The sequence below is a fragment of the Orbicella faveolata genome, unplaced genomic scaffold (genome assembly GCF_042242905.1).
Source record: "Orbicella faveolata isolate gen_17 unplaced genomic scaffold, um_ofav_v1 contig_34, whole genome shotgun sequence".
Taxonomy (NCBI): Eukaryota; Metazoa; Cnidaria; class Anthozoa; order Scleractinia; family Merulinidae; genus Orbicella; species Orbicella faveolata.
Window position 1 is genome coordinate 8,998,856 of NW_028301563.1, and position 17,039 is coordinate 9,015,894.

The window sequence follows — 17,039 nt, forward strand, 5'->3', positions numbered from 1 at the left end:
AAGGCGCGAGAGATTTTCTCCGATACACTTTGTACATGGGGGAGAGGGACACTCGGGGTGCGTTGCTGTTAACCTGTACCCGCTGCTCCCTGGCTGCACGGTACAAACACCTACAATGTTCCCTTCAATACTCTCCGATCACAGCTTGTACATGGTTCGTGCCAAGTCCGCTGTAGTATCTTCTCGCTCTCCGTTTTTGCCTGGTTATGCTGCTTCGCTGTTGTCTCGTCCCACCATTAAGTCTGCTCCATGTGCTGTTTCATCCGTTTTGTCTTCTCGCCCGTCTTCGTCTGTTGCTGCTTCTACGTGTGGCCTAGCTGACATTGATGTTCCCAAGTAGGTGTGTGAGCCTGATTGTTTTCCGCCTTGCCCGTTTCTGTCTCGTCCACGTATTGACTTTGCTGACCTGTCGTCGCCTTGTTTTTCGCCTGGCTCTGGTTCTGTTCCTGCCGTCAGCTCTACTAGTTCCGGTGCTGTTCCGGCTGTCCAGTCCAGTTGTCCTATTGCTTCCGTTGCTGTTTCGCCTGTTCGTCCTAGTTCGGTTGCTTCCGTTGCTGGTTCGCCTGTTTCTTCAAGTCCTGTTACCCCTGTTGCCGTTCCGCAGTTTCGTGCTGTTAGTTCCGTTGCTGCTTCGTCTCCTGTTATGCCCAGTTGTTCTGCAAGTACTGTTCCTCCTCGAGTTTGGTCTGGTCCTGTTCTGCCCAATCGCCCTGTTCGTCCAGCTGCTGCTCCATATCGCTCATTGCCTAGTCTTCGTTCGCCTGTTCCCACGCCTGTCGTCCGTCCTTTGTTGCCAAGTTGTCGTCCCGTTTTTCCCATGGCTTGTTTTGCGTTGGTTGTGCTTCCTGTTTTGCTGCCCACTCCGTTTGGTTTCGTTCTCTCGTTTTTGCCTGTGCTGCGTTGAGTTTGGATTGTTTGGCTCTGCTTGTTGGATTTTGGTCTGTTTGTTGAATTTAGACTGTTTGTGTTCGGACTGTTTTTGTTTGGTCTCGGTTTGTTTTGGTTGCATATTGGTGGCGAACCTATGTTTATAGGATTAGTCTGTCGACAAGTGTCCTTTTTTGGGTCACCTTTCGCCGTTGCTCTGAAACAGTGTATGTTTGTCCTGTTGTCCGACGTTTATTGCCTGTTCGTCCCTCGTTCGTTTGTCTTTATGTTTTTTGTCTGTAGGGGCGGGGTTCGATCCCTCGGTGAGTTTGACGTGCTGGTGCACCCCCGTTTTTGGTGAACCGTCGTTGTTTGACGGGCTAGTTCTGTTCGACTGGCAGGCATTGCACTCTCCCTTTTTAGGGTGGCCTGGCCATTCACCAAAAACACAAAAAACTAGGAAACCGCCCGATCCTTTTACCCGTGCACGGTCCGTTTAAAGAACCGTTCTAACACTACTAGATTGACACTTTCCGCCTTTGGAGAACACCTTAGGGAAACAGACCACAAGTTAGAGGAAAATAGGTCGACTGTCATAGCAAGAGAAGAAAACAACTTGATGAGAAGAAGAATTTATGAGGCCTTGGAGATTCTGTGCCAGTCCAATCGAGACAGTCGATTTGAACTTCCGGCCCTATACAGAGATGTTTTGGCACGTGACTTGGTTCACTCAAGCTCACATGACAAATATATTCCCGCCATATTCACTTGAGAAAGACGCTGTGACAGTGTCGAAAGCTTGTGATCGCTGAAACATTGCCTCTGCTTTGGTGTCTTGTTTCTTATTGTCCCCTACAGATTCGAGAAAAATTCATATCTTTACTCGATGTATTGTTATTATTTACCTTTCATAAAAACTGCCTTCACCCTTTTGGCTCGTGTAAAACATTTCCTTTGATAGTATATCCAAACTTGGCATATATGCTTATTTTAGCCTGAATACATGTTATTGTAGGTCTAGGCTGAGATATAGAACACATTAAAATTTTTATTTGCCTTAATGCGTGCTCCACCTTGAAAAACATTTCACCGGAAAAAACATTTCTTGACTGGCATTAAAACGCATGTTTGGACATGTTTTCAAAGATCTCAAAGCGTACTCGGATACGAATTCAACATCTATAAAGCCTTATATTTATAAAACGTCCAACTTCAGCATGAACCATAAGGAGAAAAGAAAGCAACATGGATATTAATTTCAAAGCCGTGATCATCTTTCCAATCTTGTGTGGAAAACTGTCTAACGGGAAGTCAAAGTGACCGCAATTTCCAAAAAGAAAAGCTAAAACCGATATGTATAACGTAGTAAATAGAATGTTTTATTCCTAATGATGCACAAATTTGGAAAATTAAACGTACTTCTTAGAGTAACCTAGGCTATTTAGCGGGTATGAAAATATTTTTAACGTCTGTTTGACTACGTCAGTAGATCATTCAATATAAACACATTTAAAAATGGAAACCGCATTTAATATTTAATATGTAAAATAACGATGAGTAAATTTTCAGTGAAGCTACAAAAACCAAGATGGTCTGTTGGCAAAATATTGCATTTTTAGGAATTTTAGAATAGGTGTAATTTCATGCTGCAAAAATAAAAAGTTGATCGCCATCTGGGGAGGAAGTCAAATCAAAACATCTTTATATCCACTACGTCATAATATTTAATTATCTTCCTTAGCTCTCCACAACATATTAAGAAATACGTCAAAACAATACCCCCGAGCACGCACTTAATTCAGAGCTGTGTGACATTCGAATTGTAAATTCGAAATACAAGTATATTTTTTTGTTTGAAGAAAGATAAAAATGTTATCTTAGTTAACATTTGGCATTTCAAATTTACCCAACCTAGCGGAACCCTTTCAAGAGTGGCTCAGTTCGTTTGGCAAAGTTAAAACTGAATCGTGTCGGATAAATTTCAAGAAATTAGCTGCTATGGAGTTGTTTGACTACTTTTCAACTTCCTGCACGACAACCTACTAAAATGTTACAAATTTCCCTTAGCATAAAGTGCTAGTAAAAAACCGACGTATCATTAAATATTCAAACAACACGACTAAAATATTTTATTTTGGTATTATTTCTAATATATCTCTAAGTTAGTCGTCGTTGGTTGTAAACAAATTGCATTTCGGTTTTATTCCATTGGTCAACGGAATGGCATTTTCCACGCGGGATGTTCCGTCCTTGTTCCTTATCTTCCTCGTTGGCTCATTTTCTACGGCAGGTAAAGTGAGTTGCGTCGAAGTTGAAATTGGTCATTTTTTCTAGGTTTTATACGTCCCAAGAACATACAACAATATTCTTCCATCGGAAGATGCTGCAAGTCTGAACACGAGCGGACGTGTTGGGCAAAAACAATATTCTTAAATTATGCAGAGTGATTATAAATTATAAATATTATTGACTTTTGAATCTATTATCGTTAAAAGGTAACTTTTCATTCGACGCCGATAGAAAAGTATGAAATTAGCATAAGAGTGTTGAAAACCCTTCGTAAAACATGCTTCGTGAAACGTGGCGAGATAAAAATTTCATAACTCTCTTTCAAATTTGCCAAACGCGCAAACTTTTCTAACATATTTTTCTCCATACATTTTCGCATTTAGCAGTTGGGAGAAAGTGCGTGCATATCAACAGCCATATTTCCCTTATTGTAGTCATCTTCTTAAAAGCTCTTAACCAGAATGCTTACTTAATAAGTATTTCCAACATGTGGAGAAAATTAGTGCTGATCGCTATTGACACTTGAAGACTTAACGATAACCCTCGATAAAAAAGTACAAATCGCAGCTCCTCGTGTAGAGAACAAAGTTGATCGATAATCTAACGATCAAGGATGAGCCGATCTCTAAGTTTTTCCAAAGGTTTAATCTTTTCATTTTACAAGTTCTTCAACTTTCAGGAAGGATAAAACTTATCTACTGGAGCAGGTGCTTTATTTTCCGTGTAGATGTTAACATAATGTTTATGAGTAAAACGTTTTTATTTTTTATTTTTTCCTCATAATTACGGGATTATAGCTACCGACATGCAGTCGATTTCATTTCTCTGGAAAGCTTCTCCCTTGAATTGAACGCTTCAACTTTCGGACCGAGAAAACTTCTCTTCTGGAACAGCTACGTTATTTTCCGTATATATGTAAACATTAATTTTTGAGTAAACGTTTTTTCGATAATTGCAGGATTAGCTTAGGTCACTGAACGAACAAAATTGTGTAGTGTTGTACATATATCGAGCGATTTTTATATCTTTTTTTCATATTAAAGCTCAACGAACTTTTTTTTATAGCATACTTGTCTCGCACTGTTCACAAAGCGGAAATAAAACGTCTTCTTTGGAAGAATAGTTAGTTAGCTTGAGTAACATGCACGGTGGTGGGCGTACGAAAGACATCTGTTGGGTAATTAATCCTTCTAAGAACTGCTCTTTAGTAAATTTGTTTGCGCATTTTATTATGTTTCTTTAACAACCCTTTTGGCGAGTCTTCCTTAAATAGAAATATAATCTCTTTTAATAATGACGATGTCAAACTGTGAGAACAAACACTGGTCGCATAATGATCACAATTTTTTCAATCTTGATAACATGTTTAGCTAAACTAATAGTTCTTTATAATCTTTATCTTTTTCGTTCTTTGCTTGTTGAAGACTCTAAACGATTTTTGGGAACAAAGAATCAGTCATTAGCATGGGACAAGGGATAATTTTGGATTATTTCAAGGGAACAAGTGCTGTCTGGGAACTATCAGGATAAACTTGATGTTTTGAGGCGAAATTCCAAAAATGCAAAGGTTTTAGACATCCGGAGAAAGTGTAAGCTTTGACCAGGAAGTCTTTTGCCATGGGCTTGATAGATGTCTTAGCGCCTATTTTTCAGTCACATTTAACTTGCTGTGGTATTCAAAATCTAGAACTTCTCATTGCAGCAAAGGATAGTTTCAGGGAAAAAATGTAGGAGCGAAATCATGTGTGAAGAAAAAAAACGGAAAAAATTCATTAACAAGGGATGCATAGATGATATTACACGGTGGCGAGAAGATATGAATTTTATGTTCGAGTGGCAAGAACAATATCTCACGAGTGAGCGCAGCGAACGGGTGAGATATTGTTCTTGTCACGAAAACACAGAATTCATATCTTCGGGCTAACGTGTAATGTTCTTTTTATTATATCGACATACTGATGACGGCGTTTTAAAAGATTTTCCGAAGATTTTCGATCACTTTCCGAAGATTTCCGAACATTCTCCAAAACTTCTCCGAAGGTCACATGAACGTTGCCGAACATTCTCCGAAAATTTTCGAAGATTGCCAAAGATTGCCGAAGACTTTCGAGGAAGACCTGGAGATGTTTCGATCGTACACCAACGAATTTAAGTACAATTTAAGAGACAAATTTGATATGAGTGAAATCATCGATATCTTCACTACTGAGGATATGGAAAATACGCCACTCGAGTCCCGGATGTAGTTTCGTATGAATTTTACGAGTGGTGTATTTTCCAGTAAAACACTCGTGTCTATATAATAAAATCTTGATAGACCATCCTGTTCACAATAATAACGTTCAAACAAGTGAGAGTATACCAATAAAGAATCTTAATGCGAGACTAAATAGCGGGAATCAGAAACTCAATCATCGTTGCACTTGGTCTAAGAAAGAATCATATTTCTTACAAGGAGAACAGGGACTTTAGAAATTTATTTTCTTCTTCTATCCAAGGTGTAACTGCAAAAAAATCTCTTCTATAATCGCTTGAGGACAGTGAATTAGCTCAACTTTGTGGTTCATTTCGAACTTAAACTAGAATGGCTCTCCTTCAAATATATTCAGCCAACCTACATGTAGGCAAAAAAATATACATCAATAATTAATTGAATAACCGTATTCAATTTTTTCATCAAAAATGCGCAATTAGAATGGGAAGTTTACATGTACTGAATAATCTGTCAAGCGAAGACGTAACATGATTGGTTTTTTCTGAGCGTTGTTTTAACTGTGAGCCAAATAATGCCATCTTTCATTAGTCGCTGTTAGCTTTTGTTGGAGCTTAATTCGACCAGACTTCACTGGTGCTTAGACAGCACTGGTGCTTATTCAATACTGTATTGACTTGTATCTGGGACTTATTAAGTGGAGACGTCCGCCGCAGGTTAAGAATGAGTTTTTCTCTGCTTTTCGTTCTCGTGTCATGGATTTCAGTAATTCCTTGTCCAACTCGGGCGCAGGGTGAGTTCGAAAAATTTCCTTTTTACCTGCTTTTTGTTTTATAGATGCTATCTTTATTCAGGTTTCTTCAGTTGGGCTAAAGATGGCTGTTAAATTAGGGTAATTGATCATTTGTGAAACGAATCTATGGTCGGAAATTTTCACCGAATTTCTACGAATTAGCATCACATCCTTTCCATTCTGACTTACGCAGAGTCGGCGCCAAATCTCTCCATGCTGTATTAATATTGTCAAGTGGCGGACACGTCAAGAGAATAAAGAAAATTAGGCGTAGAATCCATTGATATTGTCACAATATTCTGTCCAATTTTGAAAATTAAGTGGCATCTAAACAGGCCTGTCTACTTCTGGTCGTGATCAGGAGTTAGTTTGAAGTCTTCCGTTTGAATCGGGGGCCAACACATTCGCTGATGATCTCCAATTAGCCGTAGATTTGGAAGCAATGTGATAGAATGCTGCAAGCATTTGTGTTCATAACCATTTCATTCTGGAAAATTACGCATTGTCAGCATGTAAAGCGAGGAAGTGACACTAATTTTAAACTAGCTTTATGTCTAAAATATAAAAAGCAAATGACAGCAGTTTGAAGAAACCTTGAACACTTGAATAAAGGTTGATGCCGAGCATTTTCCTCTTCATTGGAAAAGGTGTCTACTAGTTAACGTGAGGTGGTTACCGTAAATCCTTAGACAATCACTCGATCCATATAAGTCTATTAAACAACGTCGAATTTGGATTTTCTGGAAATAATTAGAGGTTACACCTTTTTGGAATTCAAATGAGTTACATGGGACATGCGAATATTCTTTTGCTAATTATCTTATCTGAATACAATATCATGTATGAGAAACGTACGTACATCAGCCATGTTTACCAAATTCAAATTACCTACAAGTTTCTTATCTCCTATTTTAAACATAATTTTACTATGCCACACATGCATTTATGGCAAACGCTTTTCATTAAATCAGTCCGTTTCCTAGCGTGAGAAGTTTAAACGCTTCACTACATTATTTTAGCCAGTAAATCGAAACTTGTATGTTAGAGGAAATTGTTACAGTTTGTCTAAAACCACCCACAATGGAGGCAAATTTGCGTAGACAACAGAACTCCGCTCTGTTATTGATTTGTTCGATTTTGGTACTCGTTCATGTAGGAGTCTTCCTTGTATATTTCGAGAGAAACACAAAATTAAAGCTTTTGACATTATGATGGCCCGAGTAAAGAGAATTCATATTTTGAAAATAGAAATGAACGAATGATCTTTCGTCGTTTTCTCGTATTTTTTTTTTTCACCAACGAAAAGGAAAATAAAACATTGTAGCATACATTAACTTTAATTCAAGATCGTAAAGCAGGTCATAGTCAGCTACTTAAGAACCAAACGTCTAGCGTTTCTACCAAGTTACGGAAACACTCGTGAAAGTAACAGGAAAAAAAAATATGGAAAAACATCCATAGGAACACAGAATTTTATTCCTTTTTTCATTTGTAATAACTAAAACCGCCGTGATCCTGATCATTATCCACCGCTAATTTAAAATAACAATACTCTTACCAGAGGTTGTTTAAGCGAAAATTAAAAGCTTGCAGGGGTTTGACGCAATAGTAGAAATATTATCGAATTAAATGCGAATTGTTTTGTAAAAAAATTTAAAGCCGGATGAATTTCCCTCTACCAAAACCGTTTTGACTAAAACTGCAGCTAAACTGAAATAAGTTTATGATTTAAATCCAATATAGACGTTGTCTCTCGTATTAATTAGCCATTTCCATGTCACTCTAATTTCAGTCTTGTAGCAGGGAAATTTTCCATAAGACATAATCAGACCTCTCAGCCCACAAAAGCTAATATTTCGAAGGGAGGATTTATTCTCCTGCCACAGAGCGAAATTTCGGGTTCCACAAGTAGTATTATTATTTTTTTCCTAACTAAACTTGAAAAGCTTGATCAGCACTCTCTATTGTCAGAAAATTAATATGCTGTATGAATAGACAGGTGGCAAAACCACCGTGGATATTCATATTGATATACCACCAAATTCTCACAAGGACAGTAACTGAGAAATGTGCGATGCTTAGATAGGAGAATTTACATTTGATATCGGCAAGGGGAAGATTAAAAAACAAGCCGTCACTCGCACTTTAAAAAATCGATTTTGAGTTTCAGACCTTTTTTACGTTCTTTGCTAATTATTTCTAAATTATGACTTCGAGGTGTCCAGTCTTCAAAATATTGGTAGTTTGCTATTCCATTTAAACAACAAGTAAGCGATTAAAGCAACAGCGTCGAATGTTTAAGAAAGAATTCACCTGAGGTACAAGTAACATGTAAACAAACACTTTGTACTGAGATTATTTACATCGTGTTGCAAACTTCTGTTTGACTGTTTTAAAATTCTTCTGAAAAACTACTTATTTCTAACACACTACATAGAGAAAAAACACTTGAAAGTACTAGTGAAGTGAAACTAATGATATAATTTTACCTGCGTTTGCATTATTTCTTTGAACTGTGAAATTTATTTTATCTAGTTCCCATAAATAAGATGTTATCAGTGTTATTCAACGCACCTAGTTGATATATCTTTAGCTTTAAGAAAATGTAAAAGGCACTGAAAAGTACCTAAAATTAATCTGGTCCACTAAAAACTGAAATTTCTCGATTTACTATCGGATTTCCTCGTAAATTCTTCTTAAAAAAGCGATGACACTGAAAAGTGAACTCATAAATAAATTATGCAGTTATCATGGATCCTCACAAGACTTAGCAAACGGGAAAGAAAATTGCGACTACACTCTTAGCTCCCCTTTAAAGAAGTTATTTCATATATATTTGGTATCACAGCAATAACGAACCGGTTAGAAATTGAAGTTTCACCGATTTGTTTATACAAAGGTCTGGCAAAAAATCAATCTTGTGCGTGGAGTGTAAAGCGAAATAAAGATATACTGCATGTTGATAGGAGATACTATGTACATAAGCCCTCATCACTCTCTCCTCAATTACTCTGTTCTTTTTAAAATGTTTGACTATTTATTTTTGTTTCAGACTTTAATTACAAAAGCCTGTTTAAAATTTTCTTTTATTTATTATAAGCTCTAGATAAACATGTTTATATTTTTTTTTCAGATGGAGGACGTGAGCTGTACTTTCCAGCCTACTATTCCTATGCTGAGAAACGTTTAGTGAACCACTGGATAAAAACCATGATTGTCAAGGACTTGGACGAGTGTGAATACCGTTGCTACCTGGATGCAAACTGTGTCAGTCGTAATATTAAGAACAAAGATCCTAACGGAACACATGAATGTGAGCTGAATAACTCCACTCACTTGGAGCACGACGGGCATCTGAAGGACAACCATCTTTACTACTATCGCGGCGCCGAAGTAAGCAACTATGAAATTTTTAACTTTGCGCCTTCAATGACTTTGTTAGACTGTATATTACCACCGGAAGCTCTCACTCACAAACGTTTCGGGCTTGAACAAGTAATGAGAGAAAGCAGGCCTGAAGCCAGAAACAAGAAGCGGGAGCTCAGAAGACAACACAAGTCATCCTTGCCGGGAGGAAAGGGTTCGTTGGGGGGGGGGGGGGGGGGAGGAGGGGTGGGGGGTGGGGCAAAGGCAAAAGTCTGTTGTTTAAACAAAGAAAATGAAAGAGAGAGTACAATGGTAGGATAATGCTGACCTATATATATCCAACCAGTGTATAAATATGTAACGAATAATCCCGTGGCTCATGACACAGTTTGGACAGCTGATTTCAACCTTTTGCTTTGATTTTTGCAGTCTGTTGATAAACAGAAATTTACAAGGTGACTTATTTTGTTTCAAATACGAGTAGCATCGTTCCAGTATAAACGTTGTCAGCCTTCTGAGCAAAGTCTCTCGAGCTAGCTGTCAATCCATTTTAGAATATTGCGATCAATATAAGATACTGTGCTGCAACATACTCTTTAGGCTAAAGAGTCGTTCTCGTTATAGGTTTGATGTAAATTTTGGTTGGAATTAGGCGATACGCGTAAAGTATCCCAGTATTATATCACAAATTCAATGGCTTAGATCACACTCGGGTTTTGTTTAATAATACCTCCTTTTTCTTCCGCCTTTTGTCGGGTAACAGAATTTCAGTTTCAAAAGTAAAGAAGAGCTGTATCGTGTCGTTCGAAGATACCTCATTCGTACTTAACCTCGCGCGTTCTTAATTTCGCGAGGTTTTATTTCGCGACTTGAGGATACGATCTTAAGTAAAGAAAATTAAATTTCGCAAAAGTACGTCGACAAAGGTCAAATAACACTTGATGAGGCAATTGCTTGGCTTCGTAAATTTATTACCGTAGTTAATTTCGCGAGCGTTTTTTGCGAGTCTTAAAATTCGGGGAAAATCACGAAAATTAATACTCGCGAAAAAAACTGACTGCGCGAAAAAATATGGGAACTTTAATACCAGATTATGTAAGAAATAATCCTTGGCTAATTTTAAATGATATTTAGTCACGGGTTCGTTGGTAATTGTTGATTATTTTTCCTTAAAAATATTCAGTATTTATGTGGTCTTGTTTTCAACTAATTAGCTCTCTTCCTCCGATTCACCGTTATCTTCAGCTTGTAAATTCGCCAAAAGCCCTTAAGCACAGTCATCAAATTTTCCATTTGCAGACTACTTCTAGGGAAACGGGCTCCTCGGATAAGGAACTGGGATATTAAAACAATGGGAAAGCCGTGAAATTAAATCTGCTTGTGAAATTTCCCTGCAATCGCGAAATGCAGCTCCGAAATTTTCGCGAAAATTACTCAGAATAAGCTAACTACTTTTTGTTACTTTGATTTAGAATCATTGTGGAAAGAACCAGGAGAAGTGCCAAAACAACGCAACTTGTCTGTCCGGTTTTACGAGTAAGAAATATCGATGTGTGTGCACTCCTGGTTTTGAGGGCGAAAACTGCGAGCACGGTAGGTATAAAGGATATCTCAAATATTATGACTACTTGCAGTGTTCTTAACATCTTGCAGTTAGCTGTCATTTAACACAAGTAGAGGTAAGCATCGAGTATTCGGCAGCAGAGGTTCCAAAACAGATATCTCCTATACCATCGTCGTTAAAACATAGCAAACGGCCTAAAATAAGCCAGTAATATCCAAGGTGGATCTGCCTACTTGTCCAATTCAAATGAAGTTTTTCTCAAAAGTTTTGAAACTTCCAAATAACAGCATGAAAAACTAGTCAAAAAGAAACTAAAGAGCATGGGTTAAAATGCCCAGCACAGTTGTTAACCCCAAAGTTGAACACCTATCAAAAATTGCGACCAAAAAAATAAACCTAAGAATCGCGATGGCATCCATATACATATATAGATAGATAGACGTGGACGTTTCGCCCATTCGGGCTTCTTCAACACTAAGAATATCAATACTCGGAATAAAATTTACAAACTTATTCTCTTCCAGCCTTAATTACCTGAGGGTAAGATGGACTTTCCTTTACATTTCTTGTCAAACTTGTTAACTATATCATTTAATTCTGTAGACATTAACGACTGTGCTAATAATCCTTGTAAAAATGGTGGAAGCTGCATCGATGGCATTAACGGATACACGTGCGACTGTGAAGATGGGTATATCGGGAAAAACTGTGAAACAGGTGAGCTAATTATCATTTTGGATAAAGTTTGATAGAAAACGTTTCTGAGGCTAGGTTTAGTTAAACATTTATTCCGAAATGCAAAAATAACTTGCCTAGGGGGATGCATTCACTCCTTCACCCTACCCCTGCCCCACCTCCCTCCCATATCTTTTTTAAAGGTTTAAAAATCTGTGACTTCCTTCCTCGGGTTGGTTGTTGGGGGAGCCTGAACCTAGAAGAGAGACATACGAGACACGGGGTGAGCTGAAGTACTGGGTTTTCACAGTTATACGCGTGAGAATGGGCGGAAATAATGCGTGAATAACCGTCATCTCGAGGAGGCCAAATAGGGAACCGTAGTCAAGAGAAGACCGAATCGAAAGAAGTTGAAATAAATTTCGGCTCTCGACTTTTGAACTTTCTGAATTTTAAAGAAACGAATTATCGTCCACCACAAATACACGAGTTCTTTGAGTCTCGGATTCATGTGAAACTTTTTTTGGCCCATGTATCTGTTTTGACACTCCGGAATATCTCGGTTTATAATCCATCAAATATTTTCGCTCTCACACGATTAGCCTAAATGTAAATTTATCACGTGGCTGAATCTTCCTCAGCAAAAACTGGGGACTATCCGAGTAAAAACTGCGCGCGTTGCGAAAAATATTTGAAGGATAATAAACACAATAACCTCCATTTGGAGCGAAAATATGCTCGCATTATTGTCCTTGGAAATCATCCGTTCCTCAAAGCTCACAGTTCTCTTTTCCCAAAAAAGATTTTGCCACAATTGCTACTAATCTCGCAATCTGATGGGCTAATTTGTCGTTGTCAAGAAGAGTCCAGACAACGCTGCTTGCGTCAATGTGTCACGCAAAAAAAAAAAACCACATTTTCTTTGACGTTGATATTGTGGTAAAAAAAAAACATATGGATTGTGGTTCAACGTTGTCTGTACTCTTATCGAAAACGGTATGCGTCATCACAGTGGTCAAAATTTGTTGTAGACTTGGATTAACTTTAATCGGCAACCGGTCCTCGGATAATGAGAAGCATTTTGAAAGTAAAATTGTCCAAGACCATAATGACCCTGACCAGAGTTGAACCAAGGCCTCTTGACTAGGAGTCCAACGCGCTCTGTAGCAAATACGATTTCTAAAGTAAGTCCGTCAAGAAACCCAAATGCTCGTGACGATTGTCGAAGATCAAAGAAGAACAGTGTTTCACTAAAATTTTGCGAGTTTTTTTTTTTTTTCCTTTTTGGGGAACTAATTTTTGGGATTGCCAAAAAATGTAGGGAAACAAAGTCAAACTAGTCGATGAAAATGTAGACAAACAAAGTCAAAATACTCAAGTTTTTGTTAACAAATTAGGTTGGTAAAGGTCAAAGGCCAGAAGTTAAGTAGCGGGTTTGGATTGTTGACAATGATGTTCACATAATGTGCAGAGTGCAGTTGCTGAAGACGGACTCGAGGAAATCTCCAGTCTTGTCGTGAGCCACCACCACACTGTTATTTTGACGAAAATCGGTGGAAGAAAACTCGGTGGAAGAAGACTCGGTTGTGCTGTCAGTTGAGAAGGCTGTTTGACAGGACCTCACGCACTTGCAAAGCTAGGGTGTGGATGAGCGCGTATTGAATTAGGGTGTCTCAAAATCAAAAACGCCTATTTCCATAGGAAATACTGTGTTGAAACAAGACCCTTCGACCGCTAGCTAGTGACAGTGACTTCGTGACAGTGATTTCGAGAACTTTTGAATTTTGCTGTGGTCATGTGAAACCAAACTACATAGATTGTGATTTAAGAAGTGTAGTTGCATTTATTATTTTATTCTTTTTTGGCTCTGAAAAAGTATGATTTAACTTATTAAAAGAAACGCAGAAACCTGTATGTATTAACTAAGGATCATTATGATCGTTTAATCATGTATTTATTATGATTTATTGATATCATTAAATGACTGTGACATAACTCGCGATCCGTTGTGATTGGCTGATGGCAGGCCAATTTATCGCTATTTTTGATATGCACTGCAATACAAGTTTATTAATGCGCGCGCGTCCGTACCCCTCTCAGTCATACTTTTAACGAGTAATCGTATAAAAATCTCGAGCAATTAAGAATCGATTCACCATGATTGAAAATACTTTAAAATTGCACTCGCTTAAAAAGAGAATTTTCGAATATCTCTCGTAGTGTAAGTCCTTTCAAATTTGTTTAATTGTAGTCGTTTTCATACGAGTACTCATACTTATTATTCATATATTTCTTTATTTCAACATTGTTGTTGTTGTTTTTAGCACATACAGTATTGTGCAAAAGTAATTCCAACGATAATCGTCGGTTCTTTACGTACGTTTATGTTTTTTTCTTTTTTTTTTTTTTTTTTAGTTGACATATGCAAGAACTACAAAAATCTGACAGATGCAGAAAGAAAATATGACTACGAAACAACTGAAAACTCCAAATGTGACAACGACCTCAATGGCTGGCATCGCTTCCAAGGAGATGCAGGAACAAAAATGGTGACCACATGTCCACTGATTAAGAGATGTAATGCAGACCACCCTGTCTGGTTGAGTGGAGATCATCCTACAGTGGCTGAGGGTACAGTCAAAAGAAAAGTGTGCATTAAGACGTATGGGGGCTGTTGTGAATTCTTCTTCTCCATTGATGTAAAGAGCTGTGGCTCCTTCTATATCTACAATTTAATTCCCCCTGGGTCTTGTAATGCACGTTACTGTGGCACTGACTAATCCAGTTACAAATGACCTTAGTGTTAAACCTGATAATTTGACGGCTCTTTCGTGACGTGATTCCCGTACGTTTACTTCCATTGGTCTTCCTTTTATTATTTGAAAACTGCGACTACTAAAAAGACAGCCAGTAAAGAAGCAAATGGAGAAAAAAAGGACATATAATTTACACACTGTATTATTATTTATTTGAAAATTAACGATAACATACCTTAATGAGAAATGCTCCTCTGCTTGACCTTTGCAGGCTCAGTTTGACCTTCGCATGTCGTTCTACAAAGATTATTATTCGTGGTCGACCATTTTTTTTTTTTTTTTACAATTAAACAGGGTGTCCAGTGGGTAAGGTGAAAATGTTGGGTATATTTTAAAGTCCTTTTTGCAATCTAGGTTCCTTGCAAAGTTCTTCGGTCTGTTTGATCTGATATTTTGATTTTGGTATTTGAAGGGGGAAGTGCTCTTTAGGATATTAGGGAGCTTTAGATTGGACTACGAGTACGAGATTGAGTACGAGTATGATTTTCAAATTTCAAATCAGTGACGTTTCTAGAACTCTCGCTCTTCATGTTAGTTTTAGGCAAAGAGGTTAGCTTGTGGTATGAGGTGGGTATGTGTTGTGATAATGTGAAGTCTGCAAACTAGAACTGAAAAGTCGTTCTCGTAGTCGATCTCTTACTCGTACTCAAATATAAAGTCCTCTAGTCTTTTCAATTTTTTTTTTTTTTCTATCACCAATATGTATTCTTGCTACACTAAACGACTCCACAGCCACTGATTGAAGTACTGTTGCGCGGTTCGGAAGTATATCATGTATTGTGCCTGCGTGTTGTATCACAACACTTAACGACATTCTAACGGCTCTGCGATGTTAAGGTTGATAATATTCAGGTCGATCTTTCTAGTCTCAAGTTGTCGGCCAACAAGGAGATCGCGAAACCAAATAACAACAAGCATGAAACCGGACGAAACTCCAGGCCTATTTTGAAACTCCTTAATTTTACCTCTTTCCCCGCTTTTTCTTATATAGTTGTGTAAAAAAAGAACCTTATTTTTAAATACTTTTTGGTTTAAAAATGTTAGCAAAAAAGTATGCGTTTATCCCTAAATTTTTGCTGGATGAGTCGCTTTTCCGATTTAATCCGTTTCTTTAAACCAAGGGAACAGGCAAAACGTTAAAGTGCAAAGAGAGGTCCCACAAGCATAGCTTTGACTTAAAATGTTGCGATGTAATTTGCGACTGCTCCACATAATGATATCTTGTTAGCATTAGAACGTGAATGACGTTCATACACCATACAGATTACAAAGAGTTCTCTAAAGGGGGATTTTTGTCCCTCGCTCTCTCATATATAAGGCTGCAATGTAGGGTATTTGTGCTATAGTATTAGAAATTCAGAAAGAAAAACAAGAAATACAAAGGAATTTAGCATAGCTTAAAAGTGGTATTGAATATATAGAGGGGTACCGTGTAGGAGTGGGTGGGGGATGGAAGAGTATCGTTCACTTTAGCTTTGGCTAAATCAGTGAAAAGGATTGATTTGTTAACTTTGATGAAGTGTATGGTTCCAATGACTATTCAGTTCACCAATAAATGTGAATATAAAGTAGTGTTTACTTCGATGTACGTAGCAGTTTATGGAAATAGCAAAGCATTTCTTTTCTTTACGCTGATGTCTTCACAGGTAGCTGAAACGAAGTACGTGAGAGTTATTATCACTTTACGACCCTCACTCTTGTTATCTAAAAATAGAAATAAAAATAATTAAAATTGTTACAGTAAAGTGCACTAGGAATAAAAGATCTTATGGAAAATACTCCTGGCGCTTCAAAATGTACAACACTGACATTTAAAAAATGCTACCTTAAACTTGGCTATGTTGTCTTTTTGTAATATTTCCCACTTAAAGCTGAAATTAAGGGAACTTTATTTAGAGATAAATATTTATACTGTAGGTATGGTATAACCTATTATGCCATGAACATGACTGTGCACAACTTGTTCACCAATAATCAGGAATTTGTGTGATACCATCTTTTAAACAGGGAGCCTTCTCTTTGATTTTTTTTTTTTTTTTAAGGCTGCAAGGGTTGTAAGCTACTTTCTATGACATTTGCCTGCCAAAAAAGCAAAAAACAAAAACAAAAAAAGACAGAAAAAAATCTCAAATTATACCAGGGACCCGTAATATTCTGCTTGGGAAAATCTATAATTATATAAATCCGTTAAACGTGTATCGTGAAGATCCCCGATAAAGACGTTATTTCTACTCTCAATTTCGATCAACAAAACAATGAAAAAACAATCTCAGTAAGGGACGAACGAAAGAATAAACAAAGGAATACATTGACACGAATACGAAGACAATTGGAAGCTTGAGTACACTGAGACGCTGGTCTCTCTGAGTCCAGCTTCTGCAACAAGTCGGTAAGGTCCATCTTGAGGCACTTAAATGGCTCTGCTGCCCATAAATGAGCCGAATTTTACCATAAATT

At 37.6% G+C, this 17,039-nt stretch overlaps 1 protein-coding gene across 1 annotated transcript; it reads left to right on the plus strand.

Moving 5' to 3' along the window:
- The first annotated feature begins 9,288 nt into the window (after positions 1-9,288).
- Positions 9,289-16,741, plus strand: LOC149104630 (uncharacterized). The gene is made up of 4 exons (XM_089270941.1): positions 9,289-9,554; positions 11,000-11,120; positions 11,695-11,808; positions 14,182-16,741. Exons 1-4 carry the CDS (start codon positions 9,372-9,374, stop codon positions 14,544-14,546), a joined length of 783 nt encoding a protein of 260 aa, XP_089127067.1. The 5' UTR covers positions 9,289-9,371; the 3' UTR covers positions 14,547-16,741.
- Positions 16,742-17,039: the final 298 nt, after the last annotated feature.

Coding starts and splice junctions, on each gene's coding strand:
- LOC149104630 (XM_089270941.1), top strand. CDS start 9,372: ATGATTGTCAAGGACTTGGACGAGTGTGAATACCGTTGCTACCTGGAT. Junction 9,555..10,999: donor ACTACTATCGCGGCGCCGAA/GTAAGCAACTAT, acceptor ACTTTGATTTAG/AATCATTGTGGAAAGAACCA. Junction 11,809..14,181: donor CGGGAAAAACTGTGAAACAG/GTGAGCTAATTA, acceptor TTTTTTTTTTAG/TTGACATATGCAAGAACTAC.